Source organism: Clupea harengus, chromosome 21 (assembly GCF_900700415.2).
Source record: "Clupea harengus chromosome 21, Ch_v2.0.2, whole genome shotgun sequence".
In the NCBI taxonomy this organism is placed as follows: domain Eukaryota; kingdom Metazoa; phylum Chordata; class Actinopteri; order Clupeiformes; family Clupeidae; genus Clupea; species Clupea harengus.
In genome coordinates, this window is record NC_045172.1 from 22090283 (window position 1) to 22102237 (window position 11955).

Genomic DNA, 11955 nt, shown 5'->3' on the forward strand with positions numbered 1-11955 from the left:
CTTTCTCCTGCTATCTCTTGCTCCCTCTTTTCTCTCTCCCTCTCTCTCTCTCTGTCTCTCTCTCTCTCTCTCTCTCTCTCTCTTACACACACACACACACACACATCCTTTCTCTCATCCTTGCGGTGCTGTGAAGACATGCAAACTCTCTTTCCTCCGTCAGCGTTCTTCTGCTAGTGAGGATTAGGAATATTTTTCCACAAGCTCTTCGAGTGTTGGGCAGGAAATGACACGCATTAATCTGAATTAGCAATGTCCCAGAGTGTCAAGGCAGACAGCTGTTCGCCCCCAATAATTCACGCTTACCTTGCCCGTAATCACCTTCTTTATTTAGCGTAGGCTTCTGAAGGATATGCCGTACCAGAGGAGACCGTGTACCCACCAAAACCCAGCACATGCACTTACGTGTGTTTTGTAGAACGTAGAACATACAAACAATCAAAATGTACCATGTACCATGTACTGCTGTTACCATGTCAACAAGTGAACATTCAGAGAGAATGGCATGATGGATCAGGGTTCTGATGTGTTCTGTGTTCTGAAATGTTCTGTTCTGTTCTAACGTTCCGCAGGTAGCCATTTCGAGGATGAAGGGTCCAACAGCATCATCCTTATAGGTGAGAAGAGTATAAATATCCTGCACACACACGGTGCATTATCCTTATAGGTGAGAAGAGTATAAATATCCTCTGCATACACACGGTGCATGTCGGGGGCCAATGAGGCGAGGCCTGGTGGAATGTGTGGAATGGCTTTTAATCTCTGGAGCCTCGCATGAATGGAGGGGAGGAGGGGGGGGGAGGAGGGGAGGGAGGGAGGGACGTTTCCCGAGGTCATCCTTCACTCATTGTGTCTGCCTTCACCTCAATATCGCTATCTGCCCTCGTTTCTGCTCCCTCCCCTCCCTTCCGCTGATCCAAGGTCAGACACAACAGAGGACAAGCTGGGGCCCGGAAACTTTTCCCAGGCTCCCCAGCGGTGGCCTGAACCCTTGGCAAACGCCTCCTAGTCAGTTTACAGTCAGCTGTGAGTCGTGACCTTGGCAAACGCCTCCTAGTCAGTTTACAGTCAGCTGTGAGTCGTGACCTTGGCAAACCCCTCCTAGTCAGTTTACAGGCAGACGTACGTGACCTTGGCAACGCCTCCTAGTCAGTTTACAGTCAGACGTGAGAGACGTACGTGACCTTGCTGCGGCTGCTGTGGACTGCGCTTTTTACGGGATGAATGGAGGCCACACACAGTCCTGTGGGACTCCTCTCATCTGCACAGCCCAGCCCAGCATGCTGCCAGCAGTCAAAGGTGTCCATGACGTCCATTTTACTGGAGGCGTCACATTCGACCTGAGGTAGCCTCAGATAAAATGGACATACATGATCATTTTACTGGAGAGGTCACATTCGACCTGAGGTAGCCTCAGATAAAATGGACATACAGTACATGATCATTTTACTGGAGAGGTCACATTCGACCTGAGGTAGCCTCAGATAAAATGGACATACAGTACATGATCATTTTACTGGAGAGGTCACATTCGACCTGAGGTAGCCTCAGATAAAATGGACATACATGATCATTTTACTGGAGAGGTCACATTCGACCTGAGGTAGCCTCAGATAAAATGGACATACATGATAATTTTACTGGAGAGGTCACATTCGACCTGAGGTAGCCTCAGATAAAATGGACATACATGATAATTTTAATGGAGAGGTCACATTCGACCTGAGGTAGCCTCAGATAAAATGGACATACATGATAATTTTACTGGAGAGGTCACATTCGACCTGAGGTAGCCTCAGATAAAATGGACATACATGATCATTTTACTGGAGGCGTCACATTCGACCTGAGGTAGCCTCAGATAAAATGGACATACATGATAATTTTACTGGAGAGGTCACATTCGACCTGAGGTAGCCTCAGATAAAATGGACATACAGTACATGATCATTTTACTGGAGAGGTCACATTCGACCTGAGGTAGCCTCAGATAAAATGGACATACATGATCATTAGGGATTTAAAAGTTTTAACACAAAGTACCGCCTCATGTGAAAATGTATTTTTGCACATGACTAAACCCTGACTGCACGTATCTCTAAACATAAGGATATCTGGTCACAACATGGATTTACATTAGAACTGAACTGTGTTTCAAAGTTAAAATTCTCGTTTTAAAAATGGATAATTCAAATAAAAAATGTAATTAGGCAGTTCAAATAAAGATTAATTGAAAAAAAGTATTTAAATAAACATTAGGTAGTTCAATAAAACTGATTCAGATAAGACATGAACTGAGATAAGTAGTTAAATAAACATGATTAGATAAGACAGTAACTGAGTTAGGTAGTTAAATAAACATGATTAGATAAGACAGTAACTGAGTTAGGTAGTTTAATAAACATGATTAGATAAGACAGTAACTGAGTTAGGTAGTTAAATAAACATGATTAGATAAGACAGTAACTGAGTTAGGTAGTTAAATAAACATGATTAGATAAGACAGTAACTGAGTTAGGTAGTTTAATAAACATGATTAGATAAGACAGTAACTGAGTTAGGTAGTTAAATAAACATGATTAGATAAGACAGTAACTGAGTTAGGTAGTTAAATAAACATGATTAGATAAGACAGTAACTGAGTTAGGTAGTTAAATAAACATGATTAGGCATAGAATAGGCAATAGGTAGGTAAGATAGGTAGGTAATAGGTTATATAAAATAAACGGTATGCGTGGGATGTCTGGTGTGGTTGTGATGCCCCTTGCTCTTGCCTCTCCGCAGGCGTGATTCTAGCCACGCTGCTGGTGTTCCTGTGCATGGCGCTGGTGTTCCGCTACATGCTCAAGCACAAGGGCTCGTACCGTACCCACGAGGACAAGGAGAGCGACTGGGGCGACTCCGCCAACGCAGCTCTCAAAAGCGGCCATTCTTTCGAAGAGGACCTGGATGAAGGTGAGGGAGACTGTCACGTATACAGTAGAAGTGCAAATATATCAGCGCTGTTTTCAAAGGCTTCCCTCCTTTCCCGCATGCTGTCACCTAATTGAGAGTGAACTATTTTATCTGAGACGTGTTGAGTAATGGAAACAATGAATTGGCAAATGCCAGCGGGGAACAATGTGCGTGGGTGCCCATGAAGGATTGTTTATCCACTCCTATTGTCTATTGTTTTATTGTCTTCCTGTCAGCTAGAACACACCTAGTGCGTGGAGATTTGAAGGACGTCTCTTTTGTCTCTCTCTGTCTCTCCTTCTGTCTCTCTCAATGTCTGCTTTCTATCTATCTCCCTCTCTATCTCTCTGTCCCTCTCTCTCTCTCCCCCTCTCTCTCCCCCCCCTATCTCTCCCTCTCTCCCCCTCTCTCTCTCTCCCTCTCCCCCTCTCTTTCTCCCTTTCTCTCTCCCCCTCCCTCTCCCTCTCTCTCTCTCTCTCCCTCTCTCTCTCTTATAGATGTTTGAAGGCCATGGAATGGCTGGGTGCTGGCCGCAGGGGCTGATGAATGACTCATTGTGTCCACTGGACCAGTAACCTAAGATGGGGGACAGAGACGGGGCTCCACTCGTGATGCTGACGACCAAATCCTCTCTTTTTTGTCAGGATGTCTTTGTTGCTTTTTACAATTCTTTCTCACAGTTAAGCATACACACACACACACACACACACACACACACACACTCTGCCTCTCTTTCTCTTTCTGCTTAAATCAAACACCAAATCTCCAGTCCTGTCAAATAATTCAATAATAATCAATTACTGAATGAATTATAAACGAATACAAACACAACAGCTAAACCTAAACCTCTGAAAGAAAATCCTGTTGGAATACGACCTGCCATTGCCCCACTTTATGTAGTGTATCTATACTCACTACACACACGCCCTATACATTTAATGAATTATAATATTATATTTGTAAATGTTTTCTATTTGTACATCAGTACTTTAGTTACAGCATGTATTAGGGTAATAGATTTATTAAGGTTGGATTTATTAATCAGTAATTACATAAAAAGAAGATGGTTTTGTTTATGACATGTGGAAGTGCATTGTACTAAAGGTGCGTAATATGAAGTGGGACGCTGTGGCATACCTGCAGAGTCTGGCCCCCCCCTGCCTCTCCTCTGTCCCTTTGGACACGGGCACACTGGCACACACACCACCGCCTCTCCTCGTGCCCTTTGGCACGGGCACACTGGCACACACCACCGCCTCTCCTCTGTCCCTTTGGCACACACGGGCACACACCACCGCTGAATAATTGACCTGCCGTGTATGAGCATCCAGTTCCAGGGCCCAGCACAGACAGAGCACAGACAGCACAGACAGAGCACAGACCCCGGCGTTATTGGCAATGCCTTTAGATCCGTCCCTAAAGAATGAATCCACCACACCTCCCACCTAGGCTGCACCTTCTTCCTCCTTTCAGTCTTTTGTTTATCATTTCAGAGGTTATAAGAATGGCCTCTCTCTCTTTTTTTCTATCATTGCAGAGGTTATAAGAATGGCCTCTCTCTCTTTTTGTATCATTTCAGAGGTTATAAGAGTGGCCTCTCTCTCTTTATTGCTTTTATAATATGCCACTTTAATAGAGCAGAGACACGGCACTGGGCTCTTGTTGTTTCTTTGATTCTTTGTCTGTTTCTAACTTGCCTATTTGTTTTGCATGACGCGAATGTAAGTGCAGTATTTGAGCCAAGTATAAATGGTACTGACGAGAGCTAATGTCGATTTAGTAATTTGATACATGACTACGATGTGGTAACAGTTAACCTGTTACAGCAGTCATATTCCTTGTCCTTTTTCATATTAAAGTTTTGTGTGATTTTGCATGATTTGTTCTTAATGTCATTTTGAAAAGATTTCCCTGATTATGGAGCATTGCACTGATCACAGCCACATTAAGACACAGCTGTTTTCTTTCAAGGGAACATTCATGGACATAAGTGTTTTGTGGCTATAACTGTGAATCTGTGTGTGCACACTGTGTGTGTGTGTGTGTGTGTGTGTGTGTGTGAGAGAGAGACAGAGAGAGAGAGAGAGAAGAAAGAAAGAGAGTGTGTCGTGTGTGCATAGTTCTGGGGTGTGTACTGTATTCTGTGGTTCATTGTGCACTGAACTGTTTAAGTCTGTGTGTGTGTGTGTGTGTGTGAGTGAGTGTATCAGCACACACAGGGGCGGCCCTAGCATATTTGGCGCTCTAGGCGAGCTTCACTCCTGGTGCCCCCCCCCCCTCACACGTTTTTTCCCCACGAAAACGGAATTGCAACTTTCAAACGCTATTTTGCCCTGTAAGACTGCATTTCTTTTACATAAACACAACAATGATCGCGACGATGAACAAACATTAATTCAAGAACAAATCACTGAGAAAATGTCACGCCTGTGCTGGACTACGCTCCGGCCACGCCCCCTGTTCAACTTTTTATGGACACACACACACCTCCACGTCATCTTCCCACTCGCCTGCAAATAACGTTTTCTTAGTCTTCTAAAAGTGAATCTAAAATGATATAACAAAAGTATGTATTATTATTAGGGATGCACCGATACCACTTTTTTACAAACCGATACGAGTACGAGTATTTTTATTTGTGTACTTGCCGATACCGAGTACCGATACCGATACTTCTTAGATTTGGTCTCCATGAAAGTGCAATTAATTTGGAGGCAGATTTTATTTTATCCTCTGCAGATTATGTCAAGCCTATGGTACAAAATTAACAGAAGGCTATCCCAAGCCAAAAATAAACAGAGCTTTCTGGTTTTAACACACAAAAAAAGCCTTCAAACAGACAATATCATCACATTAGACAAAATGCAAATATAACCAGATAAAGGCAATTCAATTTGCTCCATAGTTAACAACACAGTCTGCTTAACAAAAAGTGAACAGAACTATTACTGGATTAGCACAAGAGCACATTTCAGTTACAAAAGGATCAGAAGAATCTCCTGCTCAAGTACACAAACAATCCCTTAACCTATGTGGCACAGTCTTTCTCTCTACCTCTCTCTCTGTGTGTGTGCGTGCGCGTTTTTTTCTTTTGCAAGACGTCAGTTAAGATTGGTTACTTCGGTCTTGCGCCACTAGCATCAGTGAACTCTGTGTACTTAGCACTATGGTGTGTCTTCAGGAGTTTAATCAAATTGCTTGTGTTAAACAAAGTACTTTCCTTTCCGCCCCTCGACACCGTAGCAGTGCAGATCTTACACTGTGCCTTACTCCTGTCGTCGTCATTTATCTTAAAATGAGCCCAAATCGCCGTTAAGGCAGCATAACGGAATTGCTAATCGCTAACGAGATGCTAGCAGCTAAATTTAGCGAAACCTGTATACTGAAATACTTTGACACTATGACAAACTTTCCTAACACAGTCAAACATCAAGCAAATGCAACACAAGACGGCAAATAAGCTACTTACTAGTCTGGCAGAGAGTGGTAGGACAGGTAGGACAATAAATCACATTTTGTGTCAGCATAGCCCGGCCAGTTTGATGCAGTGAAATACTGATGAGTGGTATCGGTGCTTGGTATCGGCAATTCAAGACGAGTACGAGTATTTTAACGAAGTATCAGCACCGATACCGATACTGGTATCGGTATCGGTGCATCCCTAATTATTATCATTTGTTAAATGTAGCTATTATGTAGGCTAGTTATTAAGCATTTTGGTGTATTTGGACAGCCTGACATTTTTTTATTCCAAGATGCATAGCTCTTGATTAGTTGAATTATGTCTAATTAAACTGGCTAGCTCGCTCCACCAAAACTAAAGCTGTCCAAATGTGATTACTCATTTTTTTATGACGCAAAATGACGCAAATTGCGGTACAGCTGAACTTGAACTGATGTTTCGACTGAATGACAATAACAAGGAACGTCACAAGTCACTGGCTAGCTAGCGTTAGCTAACTAGCAAGATTACATACAATCCATTCGCTAAAGTTGACAATACAACACTTGGATTTTTACCAGTATTTCTCACTTGTTGACAATTTGCCGTGTTTGGCTTCCTTAATGGGTGTGCTATGCAACGAGTAAGATATGTGTAGTGTTGTTGCACTGGCTGTTGGCTTTATATGTGTGCCCCTATTTTAATCATGTCTTTTTTTGTATAATGTAGAATAAATGGACATATCATTTTTTTTATATACCCGCCAGAACTATTTGACAGGGAGTAGGAAAACGTTCAATGATAAGGTACATCTTTTCTTCTTTGGGGGCAATTCACGCATTCGTGAACGTTTTCTTATCTGGAATTCATTCTAGGCTAGAACAAGATTTAAGGATTTACCTTTCTCCAGTTTTTTGCGCCCCCCTCTGAGTGGCGCCCTAGGCGACCGCCTATACCGCCTGTAGGAAAAACCGCCCCTGAGCACACACACACCTGTGGTACGGTGTTGCTTAGGGACCTGTAAGGTTTGTGGGGTCCCTACTCAGCTGTGTGTGTAAGAGAGGATGTTAGGGGCGGACACACACACACACACACACACACACACACACACACACAGTCTCGGTTGAGAGGTTGGTGGGGGCGGACTGAGGCGCCTCCACTGGGACACTGCGGGCTCCACTCACACACACCACACACACACACACACACACTGAGGCACCTCCACTGGGATGCTGCGCGCTCCACTCGAGAGAATCAGAGCAGAAGAGGCCCCCAGAAGCCTGCGGTTAAAAATACCCTCCGCCCTCCGCTTCCAATCTCAAATCCAGATGGATATTTGTTTCATCTGCCTCTGTCTCCGTCGGTCTCCAGATAACCAGGGACCTCGTGGCCCAGGTCCTCTCTCGCTAAGTGCCCTTTATCCTAGATATGCTCATTCCACACCAATAAAACATTCAAGGCCTGGTGCAATACAGATCTTTTTTTTCGGAGCTCAGATGTTTTATTAATTTTGAGATTTGATCAGAGCTGTCCCTCTAAAGAAGGTAGGATGAGGACAGAAAAGGGAGCCTATATTGTGTCTTTGTAATGGATGCTTTTCAGATGTGGTAATTCGACTGAATTGAATCCAAACAGGAATTGGACAGACCTTATGGTGTCATTTGGGGGCTCAGCAAAACGTGTCGGTCAATGATGAGGTGGGCAGAGTGTTTCGCCTCAGTGGACACCACACCTGTGTGTGTGTGTGTGTGTGTGTGTGTGTGTGTGTGTGTGTGTGTGTGTGTGTGTGTGTGTGTGTGTGTGTGTGTGTGTGTGTGTGTGTGTGTGTGTGGAGACCACACCTGTGCACAAACCTGCACAGAGCTTCACTTTCTGATCACCTGGAATTAAGTCAGGGTGTGTATGTGTGTGTGTGTGTGTGTGTGTGTGTGTGTGTGTGTGCATGCATGTGTGCATGTGTGTGGTGGTGTGTGTGTGTGTGCATTTCTTGGTAAATACAAAATCTGGCAAGCAGAGCGTTGAGCGAGATCAGACTGACTGATTTCAACAATTTGTGCTTAATGTGTTTTCCCCCCACTAATTTGGCCATTAGGCCAGCTTCCACACACACAAACTAAGAGCCTCATTTAGGATATCAACATTACGGCTCCCTGTTAGGCGCATCAGCTTGCTGTTCAAGTTGCAGTTAACTCTAAGCACAGCACAACTGTAATACTAAAAAGCTTGAAGTTTTCAAAACTTTAACTTTTCTATTTTTATTTGTACCGAGTGTCAGTGAAGATGTTTGGAAAACAAAACAGCGTATTGAGAAAAAAAAGAAGAAATCTTTCATCTCTAACAAGTCACTGCAACCAATACATTACCATATGATTAAAGGCAGTGCCCTGTTTCTTGCCTGATGAAAACACTTTCTAATTAGCGACGAACAGCATTCTTCCCAGAGAACACTGCAGCTTCTTTTCACGGTAGTGTCAACAGCAGCAGGAAAGTTTCAAAGCGGAGCTCTAAATAGCTGAGTCACAGGGGAGGGCGTGCCATCCGTGGCAGGCCCCGCCGACGCCGACACACAGCCCAGCACCGAGCACAGTTCACCAGCCCGGAACAAGAACCCAGAACCCAGGACTCAAGCGGAGTGGAATTGATCTGGGTCTGGCGCCTGTGACATCCCGGACAGAAATGTTCACACAAACTCTCCATGAGCTGCAAAAGCTATAGTGATTACTAACTCGGTTTTCTGGCTTGAGGACTTCAGGCTACACTTGGTAGCTAGAGCAACACACACACACACACGCAACACTGACATCAAAGTTGACAACTTGCAAGCAACATGCCATCAGTTTCACCCCTTCTTATCGAGGGTGGCCTCATCAGAGAAGAGGGGAAGGCCAGGCTCAAACACACTCACTCTCTGCCTGTCCGTCTGTCAACTGTGGAAGACGACACAATAAGGGCAGCCTGATCCAACGCTGTTTGGACACACACACACTGTCCTCACACACATCAGTCCCGATTGATTTTCCCGTGTCGCAGGTGAACGCGTGCCGAGATGAAAAAGCGGGGGAACTGGCTGCCGTAACTCCTGGTTCCATTTCAAGCAGACGGGCTCTGTCAGTCATAGCTGCCCCCAGGCAGTTGCACGTCGCGCTGGCGCCTTTGTTGTTGAACTAGCACTCTACACACAGCAGTCTATGGAAATAAATAAGTACTCTACATGCAAGCAGTCGTGTAAATAAATAAGCGGGCATCTCAGCAGCGAAAGCAAGACAGTTAGAGTACTTTGTATTAAAGATCACATAAATGCAGCCGAGAGGAATAGCTGTCAGTTTTATAAAAAATTAAGACTTGAAAGCTGACTGTGAAAATGGTTTAATGCGGATTTATTTCAGGTGAGCTACTTGGAATTTCCAGAGCACTAGTGGGCAAATTAATTCACCCATTAGGTGTTCACACATAACATCTTGTTTGAAGTTGTCAGTATCTGTTTAACATAATAATCCTATGGAGTAGGCCATGTTCTCAAACATAATAATCCTATGGAGTCGGCCATGTTCTCAAACATGTCCTGAGCGTTTTGACACCCTACATCATTTGCCTTTGTGACAAGACAAGAGAAGCCCTGAGACCTGTTGTGTACAGAGTTAGAATAGAATAAATGTGATTCATGGGTTTGTCCTGATTCACATTTAAATGTCACGCCATTCACAAATATAAACGCTGTTTAGTTTATTTACAGACTAACGAACATAAATAATAAAATAATAATAAAAACTTTATTTATATAGCACCTTTCATGCAAAAGAATGCAGCTCAAAGTGCTTTACAGCAAATACATAATATGCACAAAGATGCGCCTACTAACCGCTCACCATTTGTAGACGTCCCTGTATTTATTTGTAGATTTTGGGGATCTTTCCTGACAGGGCTTGATTCCCCTGTTTTTTTCAACAGGACATTCTGTGCAGCCTATCAGATCACATGAAGCATTCTGTGCAGCCTATCAGATCACATGAAGCATTCTGTGCAGCCTATCAGATCACATGAAGGTACATTTGAAGCTATGACTGAATGTGAGCATACTTCATTACATCTGCACATGTATATGTGAATCAGGGAATACATTTGGGAGTCGCGATACATTTATTTTCACATCGTGTGAAATGTATTTGTGAATCACATAATACATCTGTGAATTGTGTGACATTTATTTCAGAATTTTGAAACTATTCCATACTAATTCCACAGTCGTGTCCCAACGTCAAAAATGGAGACGACAGCGGTGGACAAAGGTATTATGTTCGAATCAGAGCACACTGAAATATATATAAATGACAGATAAACTATATCACCAATATTCTCTGTGTGTGTGTGTATTTCAGTCGCTAGCAACACTAGGCTGTTACCTAATGTTAACTCTTGGTTAGCATAAGTTGTTATGGTAACAAAGGACACTCCTAACTGCATTTTGGAACAGTGTCCTTTTCTATATAAAAAAACACCATGACCAGCAGTTTTCATCAGGAAAAGACGTGATGCGTGGACACAGCCCTAAGCATTTCTTTGCTGAAAAATTCCTCTGCAGCTCTTTTTTTAAATGTATTTATAATAATGTGATTATTCATGACAACATCTGGGTTTCAGAGGCGAGGATACGGCCAGCAGTTTGTGCTTAAATAATGTGTGTGTTAATGTGATTTAGCAAAGCAGCTTAAGGGAGATTTGCTCTTTTCTATTTTCATCAGGCCAAGAGAGATGCCAGGGGCAGAGGGGCATCCGGCACCGACCCAGCTGCCATCCGATGCCGGCCCAGTTGTGGCCCGGATACGGCCCAGACGTGGCAGACTCCACACCTGATCTGGGCCGGATCGGCACCACAAGCAGCAGCTGTGGATTTTAATCCAGTTCCCCGCATCTTGGGCTCTGCAGAGCAAGCACATATTCACTCCAAAACAAACCCTAGGAGTGTGTGTGTGTGTGCGTGTGTGTTTGTGCGTGCGTGTGTGTGCATCTGCGTGTGTGTCTGTGTGTTTGGGAGAGTGTTTGTGTGTGTGCGTGTACGTGTGTGTCTGTGTGTGTGTGTTTGGGAGAGTGTGTGGAAAAATGTGTTTACCCTCATTTAGTAAACCGACGGCAGGTTGGTGGTGAGGGTGATTAGTGTGAGCGTGAGTGTGACACACACACTCACACACACACACACACACACACACCCCACTCTGGTACCAAATTCCCTCATCAAGGGAAGTAGGACACACCATAAGTCCTCACCTTCTTATATGGGCTCAGAAAGGAGAGAAAGGGTTTTGCGTGGCTCTTCTAAAGCATACACAGCCAGCTGCTCCGGTCCGAGTTCAGAGCTCTGGGAAGGGAGGGGAAGGGAAGGGAAGGGACGGGATGGAGGCCAATTTTAGCGCCGCTGCGCTGCAGTGTAAAAATGGCTACCTCCTCAGAGCCGTGCCACCCATGAAGGTCAGAGTGCTGGAAGCTGATTTGTTCCTCCGAGCTCGAGCCTGTGGTTTCTCACCCCCTGCGGGTTCAGCAGGGGCACCAGAATTTGGAGGGCA

The 11955-nt window shown here is 44.2% G+C and overlaps 1 protein-coding gene across 2 annotated transcripts in view; it reads left to right on the forward strand.

Moving 5' to 3' along the window:
- Positions 1-3718, forward strand: part of gypc (glycophorin C (Gerbich blood group)) — a 33396-nt gene extending 29678 nt beyond the window's left edge. For both annotated transcript variants that reach the window (XM_031558400.2, XM_031558399.2), the window contains exons 4-6: positions 573-617; positions 2785-2955; positions 3453-3718. In XM_031558400.2, the coding sequence (XP_031414260.1) occupies positions 573-617; positions 2785-2955; positions 3453-3460 (224 nt within the window). In that variant the 3' untranslated portion in view covers positions 3461-3718. The remainder of the gene's footprint in view (positions 1-572; positions 618-2784; positions 2956-3452) is intronic.
- Positions 3719-11955: the final 8237 nt, after the last annotated feature.